At 36.6% G+C, this 25,179-nt stretch overlaps 1 protein-coding gene across 1 annotated transcript; it reads right to left on the reverse strand.

Annotated features, from left to right (window-relative positions):
• Window positions 1–12,350: 12,350 nt before the first annotated feature.
• LOC133075326 (thymosin beta-4-like) lies at window positions 12,351–12,948 on the reverse strand. The gene has a single exon (XM_061169498.1). The coding sequence runs from the start codon at window positions 12,889–12,891 to the stop codon at window positions 12,757–12,759; it is 135 nt and encodes a 44-aa protein (XP_061025481.1). The 5' UTR covers window positions 12,892–12,948; the 3' UTR covers window positions 12,351–12,756.
• Window positions 12,949–25,179: the final 12,231 nt, after the last annotated feature.

Raw genomic sequence — 25,179 nt, forward strand, 5'->3', positions numbered from 1 at the left:
AAGAGAAAATACAGCATTATTTCACTTATTCAAGGTAAATAAACAAAAGCTTAAAAACAAAAAACAGGCAAAACTATGCTGTTAGAATTCAGGCTAGTAGTTACATTAGAAGTTGGTGATGGAAAGCCTTCTGTTAATGCTCTAGATCATGATCAGAGAGCTAGTTACATGAGATGTAATACTTATCTGATAAAAATTCACTGAGCCATATGCTTGTGATAGGTGCAGTTTTCAGAGGCACCATAGGTATACCATATTTATATTATATGTTAATTTAAAACGTAATTAAATCTTCCCTATGAATCTGGATAGAGCTTTTTATAAACTCGTTTTTGTTAAGAACTATTTGAATCCCTTTAAAGCAGGCAGCAAAATACATTGTGTAGTCCCTTTCCTAAGCCCAGGACTTCTTGCTTTCATGGTCCAGAGGCATCTACATTTATGCTTCTCTGTCTGGAAGTGCAACTCTAAGGCTACCTTCCTAGAGTTTGAAGAAAAAAAATAGCCCTTTCCCTAATCTTTAGTGTTGTAACTCAGTCACAGGAAAATCTGGCCATGAGCTCCAGTGTTTACCCACCCATTTAAAGACTTGGGGCCTTTTTGTAAATGGAATTCCTTTGACACCACAGGCATATCCAAAGAGGTCAAGCGTCCTGGGCTGCATAAGGAATAATTAATACCGACTGTTATCTCCCAATTGCGGAAACTAAGAGTTTATGTTCTATTCTTGTGTTCTCATTTCCTTACTGGAGGTCCATAGAGGAGTGTCAGTATTCCAGTGGGAAATTTGAAAATGGGTGGAGGCTATGGATGCCTCACCTCTGATGTGACTAGCTTGGTCTACTGGCGGGCAAAGGTGGAGGGAGGTATATGCTTAGGGTGACTCTGCCCTGCCTCTCCTTTCTGTGTTCACTTTGGCAAAGAACTGCCTGTATACCTTCATTTTGCAAGAAGGATCAGGAAACAAGAAAATGTGTCTCAAATGCAAAGTACCTAAGATTTTCCAGGTAGCTAATACAGAATAATAACACAAATTCCTTCTTGCTAGCTTAGTTTTTTATTGTGTGCCTTTAGTTGAGCACCAGAAATGAGCTTGATGCTGTCCACAATTCACTTACTATCACATTCCATGAGATTATGAAGAGCTTAAAATACAATTAGTGTCATCTCTGCTTTCAATGATAATTAAATTATGTATTTGTTGCTGTTCCATGCTTGATGGAAAAATCAGCTTCTTGGCAGAACCAGTGTTTTCACTCTACTTGGTTTAGGGCAAAACTGACTTCTTGTACAACAGTCACTGATACTTGTTCTGTCTGGCTCAGATGTTTACATCTTCTCCACTTGGCAGATGATCTAACCAGCCCTTCCTTCCACTCATGGCAAAATCTTACTGCTTCTTCTCCATGTTATCTTCCTAATTTACTTCCTCCTTATTACTGCAATCAACAAGAATTTTTTATCTGGCCTCTAGATGAGTTCTCTTTTTCTTTCTCTCTCTCTCTCTGTCATTCCCAAACATTATAATATTGATGATCTTTTTTTTTTACTTGCCTGTGTCCTTTAATTTCCTCCAAGACAATTGTTAATTACATATATGAATGCTTTGTTTCTTGTATTTCAACTTTCATTTCTCTCTTATCTCTTTAAAGTTCCCCATACTAGAATCATGCCTATTTTCATGCCATGAAAATCATGCCACGTCTTCTATTATATCACTCATGCTTAAGTGATCTCATTTTGTTTAAAATAGACTTCTCATTTCTTTTCTTAAATCTTTTCTTCATTAAGCTCTGTTTAGCAAAGTATAGAAAAAGGAGCCCACTTCTTCATTTGTATCTATAATATGCTTGCTGGGTATACTCTATAGTATTAGCTGAGGAGTTTAGGCCAAATATTGTAAGAATTTTTAACTTGCTAGTCCAAACTATGTAAAAAATCAGATTTATTGGACGAGTTATGTTGGAAGTTTTTGGTTTTCAGTTTAGAGGTAAACTACATAGAACTTTCCTTTTCCTCATTTTCTATTTTTCCTCCACTCAGTGATATCTGGATACGTCATCACTCTAACCATTGTCCATCACCATCCAGAGTCGGTGCTATTATTGCCTCTGTGACCTCAAGTCCCAGGCCTGGTGCTTTTCCCAAACCTTTGGAAAATACCCCGGGAAAATACCTAAGTCCACTATACTCACAGAGTCAGAAACTGCAGAGAAAAGGGACAGAGGTGAAAAAAAGAAGACGAAAAAATGAAACAAATGGAAGGAAGAATAATGATATGAAGAAGAGTAGAGGAAGAAGTGGAAAGAAGAAAAAATGAAAATGCAATAGGGATAGAGAGGAAAGCTCTGGGTGGGGAAAATCTAAAGGAAAAAAAAAATTGCTGAGATTGCATTTACTGCCTTCCAGGGGCTTTTTCTTTGCTAAACCACATGGTCATATATGGGTTAGCTGGCTTGCGTGTTACCATCTGCAAAGATGCATCATGTCTTTGTACCCATGGCACAAAAGACTTCATTCTTTTTCTAAGAAACATTTGATTATATGACAGTCTAATTTATACGTGATGAATAGGCCTTAAAATTTAGATAGGAGATTGCTGACAAGCACAGTAGAATTTAGACATGGAGTAACAAACAAATGACTGGAAATCAACCAACCAATTATTATGAATGGAGAAACACATCTCATTTTCCATGAAAAAATTCCTAGACCAGAGGAACTCCATTGATGAATGACATGGCAAAGGATTAATGGCTGCTATTACTGAGAAAATGCCGGTTCCCTTTTCAGGAGTTGTATGAGTGTGGAGTGTGGGAGAATTTAGGTACAACCGAATGTGGAGCAACTGAACACTCATACATTGCTCCTGGGAATACAGAATGGTACAGCCACTCTGGAAAAGTTGGGCAATTTCTTCAAAATTAATCATTTACTGGAGAGAAATAAAAATTATCTTCACACTGAAAGACCTGTACCTGAATGTTTATAGCATCACCAGCACTTGATGTTGTCAGTATTTTTCATTTTAGTTGTTCTAATGGTTTTGTAGTTGTATTTTACCTTGGTTTTAATTTGCGTTTACCTAATGGCTAGTGAAATTGGATATCTTTTCAAGTGCTTGTTTGTTATCTCTAGATCCTCTTTGGTGAAGTGTCTGTTCAAGTCTTTTGCACATCTTTATATAGGTTTTTATGTTTTCTTACTGTTGAATTTTGAAGGTTAGTCATACAGTCTTGATACAGGTCATTTATTGCATATGTGACTTGCAAACATTTTCTCCCAGTTTGTAGCTTGCCTTTAGATTTCTTAGCAGTGTCTTGAACAAAGCAAACATTTTTAATTTGGATGAAGTTCAGTTCATCATTTTTTTCTTGAATGGATTGTGTTTTATGTTTCACTTTGTAGGAACACTTTACCTAACCCCAGGTCACAAAGATTTAAAATTTTTTTTTTCTGAATGTTTTATGATTTTATGATTTAAACCTAAGTCTATGATCCTTTGTCAGTCAATTTTGGCATAATGTATAACATGTAGGTTGAAGTTCATTTTCTTACCTATAGCTGTCCCATTGTTCCAGCACTATTTGTTGAAAAGACTAACCTTTTTTCCGATGAATGACTTTTGCACTGTTGTGGATCTAGTTTTAATTTGCATATTTAAGTATGTATCTACTCATATATTATTGCAAAGGAGGCTGTAATAAAAATCCTGGTACGTATATCCAAAGTTTTTATTTGTGATGGATTGGTTCTAAAGTGAAATTTCCTAATCAAAATGTAAGAAATTTAAAAATTTACTGGATATTAATTAGATGACTTTCTAAAAAGTTGTAGCAATTCACATACCTACCAGGAATGAGGGAGAATTCCATTACCTGCACATCCTTTTCATCATTAGAAGGTTTGAATTACTTATGTTCGCCAGTTTGATGGCTGAAAGGTTTATATTATCTGTAGTTTAAATGTTAATCTTTCTGATTTTGATGAAGTTGAGGTTTAAAGTTTTATTGGCCATTTGCATTTTTCTTTCTGTGAACTCTGTTCATATCCTCAATTGAATGAGCTCTGTAACCGTCTGGTTTTAGTCAGCTGTTGTGATTTTGAGTGACAATCATTTCACCTCTGAGCCCAAGTGTGCTGCTTTGTAAAATTGTAGAAATATCTTTCCCATGCAGTTGCTGTGATATGTACATGAAAATCACATGTAGGGAATCACTATTTGCTCAACATGTAAAAACAAAACTATTTAATTAGACTATGCCAGATTTTTTTCCCAGTTATTATGATCTCCTTTATTAGAATTTAGTCTCTATATCACATTGCTCTTATGTGGGTTAAGTATTTATTTCATTTCAATTAAGACACTTAGGAAATTTACTTGTACATAACAAATTTACCTTCATTTAGGAGATGTTCAAAACGGAAATGGAGAATATCGACTTACATAGAGGAAGATAGCAAAGGGGGTCAGGGCATGGAAGGAAGCTCTTGACTTGAGTTTTGGTTTCTTTACTTAATTATTGTGAAACCTTGGGGAAGTTACCTAAATTCCCTAAACCTTGATTTCTCATCTATAAAATGGGGGAACTATTACCTGCTTCAGTTTTTGTGAAGATTAAATGAGATAAGGAATGTGAAGTCCTTAGCAGAGTGTCTAGCACTGGAAATTTCAAAACAAATATGTCTATAGTCATCTTCTACATTGTATTCAGTTAGCTGTAGAAAAGCAAATTATCTGGTAGCCTTGTTTTGTACATAGCCTACTACTAACCTTTAAACTTTACTTAACTGGATTACATCTATTTAAGTATTGCACTTGTTTCATTTGTTATCCTTTGTGAGGCTTAATACCTTCTAAAGACAGAACGTGTGCAAATGTGCACACACACACCAAGTGTGCAGAGGTAGTTTAGTTTTTAAGACAATTTAAATGTTTTCATTTAATTCTTTACTCATAAGAGAATCTTCTGGTTTATAAACAAAGGAAAGAAGCACAAGGTCCCATTTCCAGTTGATCTTACTCTGTCAAATACTTTGCAACTTGATTTTTTAAAATTGTATTCACAGAGAAATAAGGATACGTATATATAAGTGAAAGGTTCCTCAAGGGGAGGACAAACGGATGGATACAAGAGTTAAATGCTTTCTTCTATGCATTGCCTGGCACTTTCTTTTTAAAAATCTTGATTGCTTACTAGGTTTTAGGGATAGTTTAGGTCTTTTTTCACCTTGTTAATCATGTTTGTTTTGGAGTTATGTTTGTGTGTGTCCCTGGGTGTCTATTTGTTAAAGAATACTTCTATTCCAGCAAATAATTTCTTAATCAACCATAAAGATATTCAAAAGGCGTAGTGAGATACAGTGATTTTTATATGGTGACTTTGTAGCTCTTGACTAACTTTCTTAGTATTTATAGGCATTTTTTCCTGATGCCTTAAGATTTTTACACACATAATTACGCCATCTGTGAAGAAAAGCCATTTTTACTTCTCTTTTTTCAAACTTCAGGCCTTGTATTTATCTCAAAACGTATTGATCAAAACAAGCCAGACACCATAGAGTATAGACTTTATAATTTTATTCGTATCAAGTTCATGCAAAGAATATGCAAAACTAATTTTTGGTGATAGAAATCAGAAAAGCAGTTACTCCTGGAGAAAGGGAGGGCTATTGATTGGAAAGTGGCATGGAGAAATTTTCTAGAATGATAAACATGTTTTTCTATATCTTGATCTGGATGTTGGTTACTTGGGTACATACATATGTCAGAATTCACTGAACTATGCAATTAAGATTTATGCATTCTCCTCTATGTAAATCACAGTAAAAACAAAACCACATTTTTGTTTGTTTGTTTTTGGTGAGGGAATATAATGGAATAGTAAAGATTAAGTCAGAGCTTTCCACACAGTTCTTTTGGCTCAAGACTCTATTCTTGACCGCCTGGGAATAGCAACCCCAAATCTAAACCGTGACACTCCCTGTAGGCTGCTATAGTTCAAGATTTACATTAAAATTTTAGATAATTAAAAACCCAGTAACCAGTGGTAGAAGGAGAAATGATCATCTCTAGTAGAATAATAGGAAATTAATTAATTTGAAATTAATTAATTTGAAATTTTGCCCAAAATAAAGGTGCTAATGAGAATAAAAGAGTCAATTAATACTTTTAAAATTTAGGACTCATTATACACAAATATAAATTGATATATATATAATTACTTCTTTTGGTAATTTGTTTTAATGGGAGATTACTTACTTTAAAACCATAAGGTGGTAAGCAGACAGTTGCTACATCCATTCATAAGTGTTAACTGAAATAGGTTGGAAACAGTCTATAATTGTGTGTGTTTATAAGTATAAAACATCTAAACACAGTCGAATAAAATGAATACTCAGCACAGCTCAATGTACATTCTCTTTCCCAGAAAGAGCGTGTGAAAAAGCGTGTGAAATAAGTAAAACAAGTGTGAGTCACTTTAGTTGAACATTAAGTTGAGTGTAAGGGACCAGCCCCTGATAAGAGAAGAATGTGGATCTGTTTTTCAGAGTGAGAACTGTTAAGGAGGTGCAGTTTGCTTTGCAAATAGCAAATGAGACAGAAAAGCAGCGATGAGTGCTAAAACATCATTCGCTTCAAACAATCTTCTATTTCTACTTTATTCATATACAAATTTCCAAAAGTACTAGTTTAAGAATTATTAAATTGGAAAAAAAAATTCAGTCTTTTAAAATGTGAAATAAAAGGTTTAAACATTCTTGTAAAAACATCTGTTAGATACATAGATATAAATTTGAGTTAAGAAGAAATCACACTCTTCTTTCCCCAATAGACACATGGTGCCATAAGTGAGCTAATCTGCCAACCTCCCAGGCTTGGGCATGTACAGCCATCCCTTCTACTGCTCATTCAGAATTGTTGCAGAATTGTTCTCAGATTGAAACTTGAGACTTGAGAATCTCCAAAATCCTAGGAAATCCTAGATGCCTGGAAATTCCCCTTCTTGTCTGGGAAATCTCTTAAGAGTTATGGGTTCACTTGGGGCTTTCCTATTCCTCAGCCTCTGCAGAATCCATTGAACAGGGGGCTGGGGGCGGGGGGGTGGGGGGAGGTGGAAGTCTAATTGAGCACGAATCTTTAGAACCCTTGGTATGGGAAGAAGATATGGTCATGCTGTGACTTGTCAAGAATTTGGAGCTTCTGGGTTTGGAAAATATGCTTAAAACATGCCTGAGTGCCAAGGAAGGAATTATTTGGAGACTCCTTATTTTGTTTTCAAAACTGCCCTCGAATTATGGCGGTGAAGTTCAGAGGACTCAGTAAACTTGTTTAGGCTGCTGAATAACCAGACCAGGGCAAAGATTTAAATCTAGGTGGTCCCTACTCATTTAAAAAAAAATCACCAATATTCTTTAACATGTCAAATAAAATGACAAAGTGTTTATGGGAAATATTAGCAATCTCATGCCCAATCCCTACCCATTCCTGACCTGCCTACCAGAAGCAACCCATTTGCAGTTCTGCTTCTTCTGGGATTTCTTTCAAATTTTAAATGTACTCTTCAGTTAAAAAATTGAGACCTAATCCATTAAATTCCTTTCATGGAAGATGACATGATCATTTAGCTCTCTTTAAAACCAACAAATGGAAAAAAAAAACCAACAACAACCCTGTTTCAATACATTCTTCTCTCAATGCAACCTCCCAATGCAGCTATCCCGTAATTTGGGGTAAGAAGAAATTTCAGTGCTTCCATTATTCTGACTATGTTTGTATTGTTCACAGCTAAACCACATAGCATACTATGGTCATGTTTCCTTTTTTGTGTGTAATTTTCCATTTCCCTTGGAGTTCGTTAGCAATTGTCTCACTGCTTAGATTTCTATGTGCTTTTCATTAAGTAATTCCCAGTATTTTCACAGAACTCTGAAAACTTAGATAATCATTCACTCAGGTTTTTTTCTTTGTTTATTTGTTCATTTGTTTGACTTTGTCTTTTTAGTTTCCCTCCTGGGGTATTCTCTCTCAGCTCCAGTTTGACCTGGCTGTTCTTATCAGATTAGTTTTAGGACTCCAATTCCTTCTTACTCTTAGCATTTTCTGCTCCCTTCTCCTTTGTTGGATCTCTTGTTTCCCAGGTCTCATGATTTCTGCTTCTTGATTTTTTCCTTGAAGAGAGCAGCTTCTGAGAAAAGGTGCATTGGAAATAATCATTTTGAGACTTGACATTATGAAAATGTCTTTATTTTACTCTCACACTTAATTGATTGTAGGACTAGATATAGAATTCTAAGTTAGAAGTTAATTTTCCTTAGAATTTCAAATATATTGCTCCATTATCTTCTGGCTTCCAGGATTGCTGTTCAAAATTTTATTTAGTGGGATTTTGGCAAAGAGAATACATATTTGTGTTCAGTCAGCAATATTTAATCCTCTTTATTACACCACATTGTTCTCTCAAATATTTTCTAACTGTTCAAGCATGCCTGATTTTTTGTTTTTAAGGGCAAGAGGTAAAACATTGATTTGTACTTTCAGTAAGGTGTAACATGAATAATAATTTTTAAAAAATGAAAACAAGTTTTGATAGAGCAGAGTTATAATACAGTTGAAAAAGAAAGTAAGTAGATCAAGAGAGTTTCAGAAAATATCAGAAGAACTTTGGCGTTACTGAATACTTTATAACCTTTCTAATTGAGTAGCTCTTTATTTCTTTATGGCTCTTAAATTTAAGATGGAGGCCTAAAAATTGTTTGGGCACTCCTATAGTTTTGTTCCTATGTTACTGGAACTTTCTAAAACTCGAAATCTTTAAAGACTAATAATAGACATATATTACAGAAAGAGTTCCATTGTAAAATCCTTAATTACACTTTGTGAAACACCATTTTTAGTCATATATTTTCAGCATTTAAACCATATCCTTTAAGTTTATTCTTGTACCTTATAACTGTTCGTATATTCAACTGGCTTAAATCCAACAAGCAACAGATTGAAAGTAAAGAGATATAGCTTCTGGTAGACCTAGCGATTTCCATCTCTGTCTCAAACATATGAAGTTTATAAAACGTAGGCTTCTTATCTCTCACATTAGCCTTTTCTTTTTATAACTTCCACTTAATTTTGCACAATGATGAAATGAGATGAGATGAAATGAGATGAATAAAATTCTATTTATAAGAAATTCTTTGTGGAAAGGAATTGAATTGTGGGGAAAACATTTCGAGGGAGTTTCTAGTTAGATACTGCAGGTTAAATACACCCCAAATCAAACTCAAATGATTTAAACAACCTAATAGGATTAAAACAACTGTCAATGTACAAGGATAAAATAGAGAGTAAGCAAACAATTTCAACTATGTTTTAGAATGAAAACATCAGATGAACAAGTGGTATTTGAATCAGCAGATCTTTGAGAGTTGAAACCAGAAGTAGATGAATTCATTCCTCAAAACCCCAAGGCCTCAAGGATTGGAGAAAGATGCAAATGGAGAGAAAACAAGGGTAAGGGTCAATATTTTGAGCAGTTAATACGGCATCTTCGAAATCCTTCAGAGCTGGTGGATAACCCTCCTTTACCCAAGAAGAAGATTAACCTTTACTCTCTGGAGAGGTTCAACTAGAGAACTTTGGACTTGCAGTCACCTCCATGCTGAAAATGGCGGTTAAGTAAATGTCTACATTCTGCATGATTACATCCTAACCCTTTTCCTTCATTAGCTCAGAGATGTTGACTGCCAGCAATATTTCTCCAAGGTAGGAAAATGGGAGAAGATTCTTCTCTGGAAAAAATTTACTGTGCAGTAGAACTCAGAATGACTGATTAAATACCTTCTTTCCTCCTGAGATCCTTCCATGGGGGATCTCAGAATCTGAGCAGCAAGCTCTGACGATGTGTGTGTGGTATGTTCACTCACTCCTGAGAGAGTGAGCAAATCCAAATTAGCATGATTACTAACATGGTTAAAAGGTGATAAGTACACGCCAGGGTCAATGTCAGTTTGCAGTCCCTTTGGAGTTCTGTCCATGGCCGGTACTTTGCCTCTTCTCTCTCTTCTCTGTATTTGTAGATATTCATGGTCTATACAAAGTTGGCAAAGGGAGGAAATAATATTGTACATTATCTATAAATGCTATAACTAGAATTCTACTGATTTTTCTTAAGGCAATATGAACAAGAGTAAATACTTTAAGAAGTGGACCATCCCCTGAAAGTGTAACGAGCAAGTACAGACAAGCTGTGGGACTACAAACAGTTGTGAAATAGTGAACATGAGGCCAGGGGAGGTGGCATTCTTACTTCTCTGTCTATAAATGTCTCATATTAAGTTAGTTTTCTAGTTCTATTGGCTAAACATTTTTTCATCGACCTTCTTGATAAAAATATTTATATAATATTTTTTCAGAAATCATAAAGAGAATCCAAATTCATTGAGATCTAAGAAAACACTGACTGAAAGAGTGCTCCATTGCTCATTTTGATGTTTTTAAGAGCTGAGGGTGTGTTCTGCCTTTAATCCAGGGGCTCTGCTTTCAATCAGCAGTGCTGGCAAAACAAGGAATGTAGTTGCCCCGTAGGCTGAAGGCAAGATCTTACCTGTTGTCTCTGGGAACCTTAACGATATAGTCCAACTCTCTGATTCAAATAAGCTGTGGATGAGAGAGAATGAGCTCAGAAATAAAAAAGATTTCCAATCTGGGTTTATTTAAGAGTTTTACACACACACACACACACACACACACACACATGTATATATGAAGAGAGAGAGAGAAAGAGAAAGGCAAAGATAATTTGAATATTCTAAACTAATCTAATTTAGATGCATAGATCCTATTTACATCAAAATATTTACCACTCTGGATTACTAATAGTATTGACAAAGTTTTGGTACACATTAATAACAAGAGTGATTCAGACTTCTTGAGTGATATCTTTGTTTCGCTACTCGAGGCCACGCCTGGGTTCTGACTTTAGCCCAGGACACAGGGAGGGCAGGGAAGGCTAACTGCTCTGTGGGATAGCCAGGCTGGCTGAGCTGGAATAGCTCAGGTCATGTCCTGCCAGAAGATACCCACGTGTTTCCTGCGGACAATGTGTGGCCCATGTGGAGAGGGAGCTTGGCTGGAGCTCCTGGGAGAGGGAAGGACGCCAGCAATGTGTGCCTGGGTTGGAGGGGCCACCAGTGAAGTTGGGCCTTTGCCTGTGTCCTGAGCTAACACCCAGGCACCTGCAGTGAACCCCTGCATGGTTCTTGAAAGCACTTATAAGAGAAGCGCTGCCAGGACAAGAGAGTGAGTCCACCCAGCCAAGTCCGAGTTCTCATCTCTCCTCCCTTCCTCTGCTTCATCCCTGATGGGGGTTCAAACACCCGCTAGAGAATGAGGGATGGATGAAGGATATCAGAGCAGAAGCCAAAGCACCCCCTGTGCACAGAGGTGGCCAACTATAGAGGCCTCAGCTGGGAAAGGGGAGACTTTGAGTGAATATTGAAGAGTTGATTCTCCTATTTGTTTTATATATACTTTTTTCTGTGACATTTTGATTTCTAAATTAGGACTGTATTTCTGTTCATCTAAGAATAAACAAAAGGCTCATGGGAACTGCCCCAATTTCATCTAGAGGCAGGGTAAGATTATAGCCAATGATTATATTTTAAAAGGATGCTGGGAGACCAAAAATTAAAGTTGTGTTTTTATTAAACCACAACACAAACAAAAAAACTCTGTTACTTCATTTTCTGTATGTGGTTCTTGACTCATCTTAAGGAAATGACCCCAAATAATTAGTTTAACAAGAAATCATCCTTAAGAAAATTTATTCACTCTCCCACACTGGATAGTGTCATTTGAAATTTGTATTTCACACATTTTCTAACTTTATAAGCAAAGCATATAAGAAAGTTTCGCTAGATGTGACTGAGGGTAACATCTGTACTTATCTGAGAGTTGCCTAAAGCAGTCAGACTGGATGTGGACCAGTGGGATCTGAGGTTGCTCCTTGATAAGACAACATCCCAATAAGTGGATGAAAGAACTATATGCAACAACTGTTAACACAAGAAGGTGATAATCTGGACATAAACTGAAATTTATTCTTGAAGTAAAGCGGGATTGCACAAGATTATCTTTATCAGGGTAGTAAGAATAAAGAACAAGGAGTTTTCCTTGGATTTCTCTGTTCCTCATATCCCACATCTCATATATCAGTAGGTCCATTTCTCAGACCCATCTACCTCTCTCCATCTCCATCACTATCACCCCAGTCCAACCTCTCATTGCTTAACCTCCAGACTACATGATGGCTTTCTGCTGCTCTTCTTACTTCTTTTTTTTTTTTCAGGTTTTAAAACTTTTTATTTGCATATTAAAAAAATTGTGCATTCCAATAATTAAAATCATTTGAACAACAACAACAACAAAAATGGCACTCTGATTAAACTGCATTTTACAGCCCGCAGGACACCTTGGACCAGCTTGCTCTTTACTCTAGATTTCACTGTCGTCCCACCCAGCCTCCTTCCTTCACCAACCTGCAAGTTCTTTTCCTTCCCTGCCAGCCAGACAGGCGGATGGGAGGCAGGCGCGGCCTTCGTTGTCAGTAGTTCTCCATTCTTTGATGTGAAAAGGGGCAGCACGGTCATTTAAACTTGATCCAACCTCTTTGCATCTTACAAAGTTAAACAGCTAAAAGAAGTAAAATAAGAAGGCAATGCTCGTGGAATGTACAGTGCATACTGGCGGCACACGCCTCATTACGACTCGCCTGCTTGCTTCTCCTGTTCAATCGTTTCTTGTGAAGGCAGTGGATTTTTCTCTCTCATTTCTGTTTTCTTCAGTTTCGACTTACCGAATTTCTCAATCTCAGCCATATCGGGTTTGTGAGACATGGCTGTAGAGGAAGCGGAGCGAGTTGCGAGGCAGCAAAGTAAGGCCTGCTCAGTGGTCGCCGCCGAGTGCCTTCTTATTTCTACTATTAAATCCCTAGGATCTATTTTCATTACAGCAATTGAAGTGACCTTTCAAAAAATATATATAACTAGATCACACCTTCACACTACTTCAAACCTTCTAATAATAGCATAGAGAAGAAATATGTCCATTTGTAAATCCTTACATAGCCTAACCTCTGCTTACCTGTCTGACTTCATTTTATACCATTTTCCCTGTCATCCACTGCTCTCCACACTGTTAACACAGCCAGACTAGCTGGCTTCCTCTAGGCACTAAGATCTCAGTTCAGATGCCACTTCCTCAAGGAGGCCTTCTCTGCCCATTCAATCACGAGACACCAAGTTGCAATCATAACACCATATTTTGATTCTCTGCAGAGTACTCATTTCCATCTGATGTTATCCTCGTATATTTATTTACAGGTGGGGCAGACAGACTTCAAGGAAGCCCCCGTCATCCCCGTCTCCCAGTATGTATGCCTTTGTATAATCTCCTCCCCTTGGGTATGGGCAGAACCTCTGACTTGCTTCCAACCAACAGAATATGGCAAAAGTGATGGGAGGTCACCATTTATTGCAAGGGGATGGAATGTCATCCCTGGGTTTAGGGTACATTATAAAAGATTCCATTTCTTTAGCAGACTTGCTTTAGAGACTTTATTTTTTCTGGCTTTGAAGAAGCAAGCTGTCGTGTTTTGAGAGGCCCCCATGGAGAGAACCATGTAGCAAGGAACTTCAGGCAGCTTCTAGCAGCTCAATAACCCCTGAAGTTCCATACCTGCAGGAAGTAAATGCTGCCAACAACCACATGAACGTGGAAAAGCCCTGAGCCGGGCCCGGTCTATACCTTGATTGCAGCTGTGTGAGACCTTAATCAGAGAACTCAGTTAAGCCACGTTGGGACTTCTGATCCACAGAAATTATGAGATAATAAATGTGTGTTGTCTTGAGTCACTAAGTTAGTGGTAATTTGTTACACAGCAAGGGAAAATGAAGACACCAATTTCTTGTCTCTCCCCAGCTAGACTGCAAACTCCAGCATTCAGAAGAGTGCCCGTCACATAGTGTTCAAGAAATATTTGTTGAAGGAATGAATGAAAATAATTGGATTATGAAACATTTTAAATGACAACTGCATTCCCATGATAATTTAGTATATGAAAATTGAAAAAATGGGCCAATGTAGTAGGAAGGCAATAGGTGTCATGGTGGTCAAAGTATGGGCCTTGAAGTTGAGCAAACCTGGATTTCAACACCAGCTCTGGTTAGATTATGATTCCAAGCAAATAATTTTACCTCTGATCTTTTGCTTTCTCATCTCTTAAATGGTGATAATAATACCTACATCATATATGAAGTAGATATGATAAGGATTAAATAAGATACAGTATTTAAAGTCTCAAATATGACATATCATAGACATTCAAGAAAATTATTCTCAAATAATTTTTAAATTATTTCTCAAATCCAAATAGAAATTCTAAATATCATTTGACCCATGAAATCATCAACATTACTTTGATAAGGATTTTGGAATTGAAGAGAAGGAGGTCATATTTGCTTTAAAGAGGCAGGATGGAGGACTACTTGTGGAGTATGAGGCTATAATTTAGAAGAGCATTAACAGAAACCAAAGCACAATAAAGATTAGATTAAGATTTTAAACAACAGAGGGACTTAAGTCTATCACAGGGACTCTAGTCTATCATAAAAATACTTTACATTTGTTGAGAACTTGCAATATGGCAGGCACTTTGCTCAGTGCTTTAAATGCATACTTTAATGTTTACAACAACACTGGATTACAATGCTCATTTCATAAGTGAAAAAGATGAAAATATTCAAAGATGTGAAGTATACTGTTTTTCTTCAAATCTATATTTCCTGCCCTTTCCTTGCTCTGCATCACAGAGAACTACATTTCCCAGGCTTCCTGTCCTCTGACTTCTGCAAGAGGTGGCCAATGGGAGGTACTTGTGGAATATGGGAGGGTGGGAGAAGGGGAAAAGTTAGTATATTTCTCCTCTTCTCTTTCTGCTTCCTGGGGCATCTCCAGAAACAGCTGCTTCTCCTCCTTGGTTCTATCTACCACCACATGGGCTTCTCTCCAAGATCTCAGTTCTGCCTGGCATCGCTTCCGTGGTTCTAGCTCCCACTAGGCTTCTAAATCCTTGGAAGCACCATCCCCTCCCCACAGTCTCTCCAGCCATCAGGGAGGGAGCTGCTTCCTATTGTTGCTAATCTCTAAATAGCCTTGTAGATTGACTTCTCAGCTCTGTCATCATTTGAGTAACCAACTTCCTTATTTAATTTCCTTTATTTCAGAGACTTAGAGTGGCTTCTGTTTCCTGGCTTTATCCTGATGGATTCACATTTCAAATATAAAATTTAAACCTAAAATTCAAATAGTCTCCAAAGCTTGTGCTCTTAACAATTAATCTACAAGATTGTTATGAAAAGAAATCAACTCCTTCAAGGGCAGAAAAAATTAATATGATTTATGCAACTATCCACAGTAAGACTATGGTATAATTACATAATATTTATTATATAAAATAATATCAGAGATATTATTTTATATAATCAGGAATCAACAGGAATCAATCAGTCAGGAATCAACACTATATTATTTAGCAAGTATTATATTCATTTACAAATATTAATGCTTAATTTTTCAACAATAATTAAACTTTTTATTTGGAACTACCATTTATATTCACAATGTAATGCATGTTATTCCATGTACAACATGAATTGGATTTTGTTGAATAAAAATTTAAATACTTGAAAAGGAATAATTCAGTGCTATAATTCTACAAATTCTAAGTATTACTCCTCCGTATATGATGTAAATATATTATACAATTAGAAACATCATATAATCAATTGACATAGTTGACTCTAACTTTTCTTTTTTAAGGATGAGTTAAGGTTTGGTAAAAGAAGACAAGGAAAATAAACGTACTTTCTATGATTCAATGGGACTACTACAGTCAAATTGATAAGGATTTTTCAAGACAAGCTCTATTTATTTTATTGTCATACATATTTATATTTAGACTCTCAAATCTACACTTGCATATACTTCTGTTCTTGTCTCATTTCTGCCATATTTGGCTTCATGATTTCTTACTCAATCAGGAATTTCTTCTTTCATCTTTTTGAATATCCTAATCATATTTATTTTAAAGTTATTTACAGATTGCTCTTACATTTTCATTTTATCCAGAATAGTTACCTTTCTAATTGTTGATTTTGTTCATTGTCTTTCTTACTGCCACGTTTGCTTAAACATATGTTTGTTTTGGAATTTTGATTTGTGAACTCACTAAAATGCTTATTTATTCTCTCCCTTTCCCTCTATTGACCCTTTATGTGTTTTTTGCAGTTTTGAGATGACTTGGAGAGCTTCAGGCCAAATCAGGGCTTATACTCATGGTTTATGGCTTTTGTGCTGTTCTTGGCAACATGCTGATCTAGCTACTAAGCTAGGAGATGTCTCAGCCCATTACTGACTGCAAAAGTGTGTCTGTTCTCCCAACTTCCCTAGTGACTTTGTATAAGCCTTCATTCTAGGCAGTAATTTGAAATTTTTAAGCCTCATTTTAAAGATGGTGGGTGTTTCCACTACAGCATCCAAACTTAGGCAGTTAACCAGACTCCAGTATTCTACTTCATATGGGGCTTCTAGAAGCAAGAGTTACGTATCTATAGTTTTAGTATTTATCTTCAAATTTTAACACACACACACACACACAAATCTTTTTTCTAAGAAAGTCTAGAATTATTTTGTACTTCTATTGTTTTCCAAAATAAGGCAATAACTCTACTGCACCTCAGCTATCCATTAGACAATGTCCTTATTTCTGTCCACAATTCCATTTATCTAATTTTTTAGCACATTCATGAATTTTTTTTAAATCAGTCATCAATTTTATACACATCACTGTATACATGTCAATCCCAATCGCCCAATTCATCACCCCACCATCCCCACCCCACCGCAGTTTTCCCCCCTTGGTGTCCATACATTTGTTCTCTACATCTGTGTCTCAACTTCTGCCCTGCAACCCGGTTCATCTGTACCATTATTCTAGGTTCCACATACATACGTTAATATATGATATTTGTATATCTCTTTCTGACTTACTTCATTCTGTATGACAGTCTCTAGATCCATCCACGTCTCAACAAATGACTCAATTTCATTCCTTTTTATGGCTGAGTAATATTCCATTGTATATATGTACCACATCTTCTTTATCCATTCGTCTGTTGATGGGCATTTAGGTTGCTTCCATGACCTGGCTATTGGAAATAGTGCTGCAATGAACATTGGGGTGAATGTGTACTTTTGAATTATGGTTTTCTCTGGGTATATGCCCAGTAGTGGGATTGTTGGGTCATATGGTAATTCTAGTTTTAGTTTTTTAAGGAACCTCCATATTGTTCTCCATAGTGGCTGTATCAATTTACATTCCCACCAACAGTGCAAGAGGTTTCCCTTTTCTCCACACCCTCTCCAGCATTTGTTGTTTGTACATTTTCTGATGATACCCATTCTAACTGGTGTGAGGTGATACCTCATTGTAGTTTTGATTTGCATTTCTCTAATAATTAGTGATGTTGAGCATCTTTTCATGTGCTCCATGGCCGTCTGTATGTCTTCTTTGGAGAAATGTCTATTTAGGTCTTCTGCCCATTTTTGGATTGGGTTGTTTGTTTCTTTAATATTGAGCTGAATGAGCTGTTTATATATTTTGGAGATTAATCCTTTGTCCGTTGATTCGTTTGCAAATATTTTCTCCCATTCTGAGGGTTGTCTTTTCATCTTGTTTATGGTTTCCTTTGCTGTGCAAAAGCTTTTAAGTTTCATTAGGTCCCATTTGTTTATTTTTGTTTTTATTTCCATTACTCTAGGAGGTGGATCAAAAAAGATCTTGCTGTGATTTATGTCAAAGAGTGTTCTTCCTATGTTTTCCTCTAAGAGTTTTATAGTGTCCAGTCTTACATTTAGGTCTCGAATCCATTTTGAGTTTATTTTTGTGTATGGTGTTAGGGAGTATTCTAATTTCATTCTTTTACATGTAGCTGTCCAGTTTTCCCAGCACCACTTATTGAAGAGACTGTCTTTTCTCCATTGTATATCTTTGCCTCCTTTGTCATAGATTAGTTGACCATAGGTGCGTGGGTTTATCTCTGGGCTTTCTATCTTGTTCCATTGATCTATGTTTCTGTTTTTGTGCCAGTACCATATTGTCTTGATTACTGTAGCTTTGTAGTATAGTCTGAAGTCAGGGAGTCTGATTCCTCCAGCTCCGTTTTTTTCCCTCAGGACTGCTTTGGCTATTCAGGGTCTTTTGTGTCTCCATACAAATTTTTAGAGGATTTGTTTTAGTTCCGTAAAAAATGCCATTGGTAATTTGATAGGGATTGCATTGAATCTGTAGATTGCTTTGGGTAGTATAGTCATTTTCACAATATTGATTCTTCCAATCCAAGAACATGGTATATCTCTCCATCTGTTGGTATCATCTTTAATTTCTTTCATCAGTGTCTTATAGTTTTCTGCATACAGGTCTTTTGTCTCCCTAGGTAGGTTTATTCCTAGGTATTTTATTCTTTTTGTTGCAATGGTAAATGGAAGTGTTTCCATAATTTCTCTTTCAGATTTTTCATCATTAGTGTATAGGAATGCAAGAGATTTCTGTGCATTAATTTTGTATCCTACAATGTTACCAAATTCATTAATTAGCTCTAGTAGTTTTCTGGTGGCAGTTTTAGGATTCTCTACGTATAGTATCATGTGATCTGAAAACAGTGACAGTTTTACTTCTTCTTTTCCAATTTGGATTCCTTTTATTTCTTTTTCTTTTCTGATTGCTGTGGCTAGGACTTCCAGAACTATGTTGAATAATAGTGGTGAGAGTGGACATCCTTGTCTCGTTCCTGATCTTAGAGGAAATGCTTTCAGTTTTTCACCATTGAGAATGATGTTTGCGGTGGGTTTGTCATATATGGCCTTTATTATGTTGAGGTAGGTTCCCTCTATGCCCACTTTCTGGAGAGTTTTTATCATAAATGGGTGTTGAATTTTGTTGAAAGCTTTTTCTGCATCTATTGAGATGATCATTTGGTTTTTATTCTTCAATTTGTTAATATGGTGTATCACGTTGATTGATTTGCATATATTGAAGAATCCTTGCATCCCTGGGATAAATCCCACTTGATCGTGGTGTATGATCCTTTTAATGTGTTTTTGGATTCTGTTTGCTAATATTTTGTTGAGGATTTTTGCATCTATATTCATCAGTGATATTGGTCTGTAATTTTCTTTTTTTGTAGTGTCTTTGTCTGGTTTTGGTATCAGGGTGATGGTGGCCTCATAGAATGAATTTGGGAGTGTCCCTTCCTCTGCAATTTTTTTGGAAGTGTTTGAGAAGGATGGGTGTTAGCTCTTCTCTAAATGTTTGATAGAATTCACCTGTGAAGCCATCTGGTCCTGGACTTTTGTTTGTTGGAAGATTTTTAATCACAGTTTCAATTTCATTACTTGTGATTGGTCTGTTCCTATTTTCTGTTTCTTCCTGGTTCAGTCTTGGAAGGTTATACCTTTCTAAGAATTTGTCCATTTCTTCCAGGTTGTCCATTTTATTGGCATAGAGTTGCTTGTAGTAGTCTCTTAGGATGCTTTGTATTTCTGCGGTGTCTGTTGTAACTTCTCCTTTTTCATTTCTGATTTTATTGATTTGAGTCCTCTCCCTCTTTTTCTTGATGAGTCTGGCTAATGGCTTATCAATTTTGTTTATCTTCTCAAAGAACCAGCTTTTAGTTTTATTGATCTTTGCTGTTGTTTTCTTTGTTTGTATTTCATTTATTTCCGCTCTGATCTTTATGATTTCTTTCCTTCTGCTAACTTTGGGTTTTGTTTGTTCTTCTTTCTCTAGTTTCTTTAGGTGTAAGGTTAGATTGTTTACTTGAGATTTTTCTTGTTTCTTTAGGTAGGCTTGTATAGCTATAAACTTCCCTCTTAGAACTGCTTTTGCTGCATCCCATAGGTTTTGGGTCGTCATGTTTTCATTGTCATTTGTCTCTAGGTATTTTTTGATTTCCTCTTTGATTTCTTCAGTGATCTCTTTGTTATTTAGTAACGTATTGTTTAGCCTCCATGTGTTTGTGTATTTTACGTTTTTTTCCCTGTAATTCATTTCTAATCTCATAGCGTCGTGGTCAGAAAAGATGCTTGATATGATTTCAATTTTCTTAAATTTACTGAGGCTTGATTTGTGACCCAAGATGTGGTCTATCCTGGAGAATGTTCCATGCGCACTTGAGAAGAACGTGTAATCTGCTGTTTTGGGATGGAATGTCCTATAAATATCAATTAAATCTATCTGGTCTATTGTGTCATTTAAAGCTTCTGTTTCCTTATTTATTTTCATTTTGGATGATCTGTCCATTGGTGTAAGTGAGGTGTTAAAATCCCCCACTATTATTGTGTTACTGTCGATTTCCTCTTTTATAGCTGTTAGTAATTGCCTTATGTATTGAGGTGCTCCTATGTTGGGTGCATATATATTTATAATTGTTATATCTTCTTCTTGGATTGATCCCTTGATCATTATGTAGTGTCCTTCCTTGTCTCTTGTAACATTCTTTATTTTAAAGTCTATTTTATCTGATATGAGTATAGCTACTCCAGCTTTCTTTTGATTTCCATTTGCATGGAATATCTTTTTCCATACCTTCACTTTCAGTCTGTATGTGTCCCTAGGTCTAAAGTGGGTCTCTTGTAGACAGCATATATATGGGTCTTGTTTTTGTATCCATTCAGCAAGCCTGTGTCTTTTGGTTGGAGCATTTAATCCATTCACGTTTAAGGTAATTATCGATATGTATGTTCCTATGACCATTTTCTTAATTGTTTTGGGTTTGTTTTTGTAGGTCCTTTTCTTCTCTTGTGTTTCCCACTTAGAGAAGTTCCTTTAGCATTTGTTGTAGAGCTGGTTTGGTGGTGCTGAATTCTCTTAGCTTTTGCTTGTCTGTAAAGCTTTTGATTTCTCCATCAGATCTAAATGAGATCCTTGCTGGGTAGAGTAATCTTGGTTGTAGGTTCTTCCCTTTCATCACTTTAAGTATATCATGCCACTCCCTTCTGGCTTGTAGAGTTTCTGCTGAGAAATCAGCTGTTAACCTTATGGGAGTTCCCTTGTATGTTATTTGTCGTTTTTCCCTTGCTGCTTTCAATAATTTTTCTTTGTCTTTAATTTTTGCCAATTTGTTTACTATGTGTCTCGGCGTGTTTCTCCTTGGGTTTATCCTGTATGGGACTCTCTGCGCTTCCTGGACTTGGGTGGCTATTTCCTTTCCCATGTTAGGGAAGTTTTCGACTATAATCTCTTCAAATATTTTCTCTGGTCCTTTCTCTCTCTCTTCTCCTTCTGGGACCCCTATAATGTGAATGTTGTGTTTAATGTTGTCCCAGAGGTCTCTTAGGCTGTCTTCATTTCTTTTCATTCTTTTTTCTTTAGTCTGTTCCGCAGCAGTGAATTCCACCATTCTGTCTTCCAGGTCACTTATCCATTCTTCTGCCTCAGTTATTCTGCTATTGATTCCTTCTAGTGTAGTTTTCATTTCAGTTATTGTATTGTTCATCTCTGTTTGTTTGTTCTTTAATTCTTCTAGGTCTTTGTTAATCATTTCTTGCATCTTCTCAATCTTTGCCTCCATTCTTATTCCGAGGTCCTGGATCATCTTCACTATCATTATTCTGAATTCTTTTTCTGGAAGGTTGCCTATCTCCACTTCATTTAGTTGTTTTTCTGGGGTTTTATCTTGTTCCTTCATCTGGTACATAGCCCTCTGCCTTTTCATCTTGTCTATCTTTCTGTAAATGTGGTTTTTGTTCCACAGGCTGCAGGATTGTAGTTTTTCTTGCTTCTGCTGTCTGCCTTCTGGTGGTTGAGGCTATCTAAGAGACTTGATGGGAGGCTCTGGTGGTGGGTAGAGCTGACTGTTGCTGTGGCGGTCAGAGCTCAGTAAAACTTTAATCTACTTGACTGTTGATGGGTGAGGCTGGGTTCCCTCCCTGTTGGTTGTTTTGCCTGAGGCAACCCAACACTGGAGCCTACCTGGGCTCTTTGGTGGGGCTAATGACAGACTCTGGGAGGGCTCACGCTAAGGAGTACTTCCCAGAACTTCTGTTGCCAGTGTCCTTGTCCCCAAGGTGAAACAGAGCCACCCCCCGCCTCTGCAGGAGACCTTCCAACACTAGCAGGTAGGTCTGGTTCAGTCTCCCCCAGGGACACTGCTCCTTCCCCTGGGTCCCAATGCACACACTATTTTGTGTGCACCCTCCAAGAGTGGGGTCTCTGTTTCCCCCAGTCCTGTCGAAGTCCTGCAATCAATTCCCACTAGGCTTCAAAGTCTGATTCTCTAGGAATTCCTCCTCCCGTTGCAGGACCTGCAGGTTGGGAAGCCTGACGTGGGGCTCAGAACCTTCACTCCAATGGGTGGACTTCTGTGGTATAAGTGTTCGCCAGTCTGTGAATCACCCACCCAGCAGTTATGGGATTTGATTTTACTCTGATTGCGCCCCTCCTACCTTCTCATTGTGGCTTCTCCTTTGTCTTTGGATGTGGGGTATCTTTTTTGGTGAGTTCCGGTGTCTTCCTGTCGATGATTGTCCAGCAGCTAGTTGTGATTCTGGTGTTCTCGCAAGAGGGAGTGAGAGCATGTCCTTCTACTCCACCATCTTGGTTCCTCCTCCCGGCAGGCGGATTCTTAACCACTCCATTCATGTATTTTTACTTTCCTTTTTAAGAAGTATACTTTATATGTGTTAGGAACATGGCTGTGATGGATGGCAGTGTTCAAAGCGTCTACTTATATTGCCATCTTAATTATTGTCTAACCCTCTATGACTATAATACTGCTGCAAAGTTAAAGAGTGTGAAAAGATGATCACATTTCTACTGGTCTAGCTCACAGATTGTCAAAGGATTTTAGCATTTAAATGAATAAGTGGAATGGTCTTTAAAAAAAGATTTATTTAAAAATTAATGTTAATAGTGTAACATAATTAAGGGAAATATTCAGAAGAAGAAATATTCACTACTCAATATTCTTCCTCTCCTTGATATGGCTAATTTGATTAATACACAAATATACATAGAAAATTAGTGATGTTCCTTCAGTGTATTCATATTGGAAAACTACCCAATTGTTTTACATTTTTGGCCACATCTCTCAGTATTTTAAGACTCCTCTACAATTAATTTCAAAGCTTCAGCTCACTGGACTCAGCACCTCTCACTGTCAAAGTTTAGAGAAGTTCCTTTAGCATTTGTTGGGTTTAGAGCCACATTATTACAAGTCCCCTGAAATGTGGTATAGTTTCTTTGACTTTTATTCCAGAAATGATTTTTTTTCCAATAAATGGTAAAACACCTCATATCATCACAATAGACAGAAAAACAAAACAATAACTAAGATTTTCTTCCTTGTTTCTTGCTTTTTTTTTAATCTTACCAATAATAAGCGTAACAACACCGTTAGAGCCAAATTCCGTGTAGAAATTAATGAGATGCAGCTAGTGTCTGTATTTAGTGAGCCCAGCGGCATATAGGATGGATAATCATAAGTCAGTTCAGAAACGATAACAAGTTAGTGAAAAGTTAATAATAAAGATATTAAAGTACAGATTTGGGGAAAGTTGGTAAAAGTGCCATCTCAAAATTCTAGTGAAAAAAGTAATTTCTTTGATAATGTATGTGAGATTTTAATTAATGTCTAAGGAATGGAATTGATAACTTGATTGATACAAAAAGATTTTTTTTTTCCTACAGTGATTCTTTGATGGTTCACTTTTTAATGGTATTTTAATCTCTTTAAGAAAGATAAGGTAAAATGATGTTTGGTGACTTTGGTGACCTTAGTTTTACTTTACTGATATGATCCCTTCATTCCTAAAACTGCAGTGCCTCAAATTTCCTTATGCCACTTACTGCAACTGATCAGGGCAGACAGCAGCTATCCTGGACTTCAAGAAACTCTGTGACTTGTGGAGAAGATAGATAGGAATAGAGATAACTATTGTTTTTCCTCTATTTTTGAAGGAATTCAAAGACAAGCTTCTTAGATTTTCTTCCAGTTGATGATAGCGAGGGAATCATTTTCAGTTGAGATTTGTAGATTGTAGAATATGTATTGATACAGAATTTTAATTTTAATCAGCTGATTCCTAAGATTTTGGAAACGTTTTTTAGGCACTGCCTTGGTTCCATCATTTTTGAATTTCCTGAATTTATATCCAGAATCTTATCTATGAATATTTCTGTTTCAATCACGAGAACTATATCTGACCTCAGCTGAAAGAGATTGAAGAAATTGCTTTAAAGTGATTTTTGCTGTTTATCTTATGCTAAAGTAGGAAAATGGGGCTTCTGCTCTGTTCTCAAGATAAAGCAACCTGTCTGGTATCTTTCTGCTTGCTCTCCTCCTGGAACCACTTCCCTCCCCCAACCCCACACATTTCAACTCCAAAACTCAACACCATGATGGTACGTGTCACTCAAAGAGCACGTGTGACCGAAAATTCCTGGCATCATCTAAATCCTTTCTTATACTAAATAGCAGGTTTATCTCATCAAACACCATCTATAGTATAACCAATGGAAGTTGAAATAATTTTTACTCCAATAGATTACTCAGTGTGATGAATGATGGTTTCTAAAATGTTATTGATACACATCTTAACATATTCCTGGGCTCATCACTGATGAAGTGGTATCATCCTAATGACATCGATAGTATAGTGGTTTAGTTTCCGTTATACATTTTGAGTAAACAAGAATAAATTTCTAACACCATAGCATACACACACGCACACACACACCCCAAATAGTTGCATTAATTTTATACTTAGAGTGAAAAATGAAAAACCATATTATCCATTAGTTTTGTTTAAGAAAATTATTAGTTATCATTCATAAAGGTAATTTGCATAGCCTATACCACTGTGATAATGTCTCAGAGAAAGCTGAAATGGGATAATGTACAAAAGACACACTGGTATTTATTATTATTATTACTATCAGTATTAGCTATAGTGCTTCTATCTTAGATGACCTGATTTGAAAGAGAAATAAAGCCTTTTAGACCATCTGTAGGAACTTACATGCCATTGGATGTTTCAGTCGACAGTTTTAAGGAGCCGCTGCTCAT

The sequence above is a fragment of the Eubalaena glacialis genome, chromosome 15 (genome assembly GCF_028564815.1).
Source record: "Eubalaena glacialis isolate mEubGla1 chromosome 15, mEubGla1.1.hap2.+ XY, whole genome shotgun sequence".
In the NCBI taxonomy this organism is placed as follows: Eukaryota; Metazoa; Chordata; class Mammalia; order Artiodactyla; family Balaenidae; genus Eubalaena; species Eubalaena glacialis.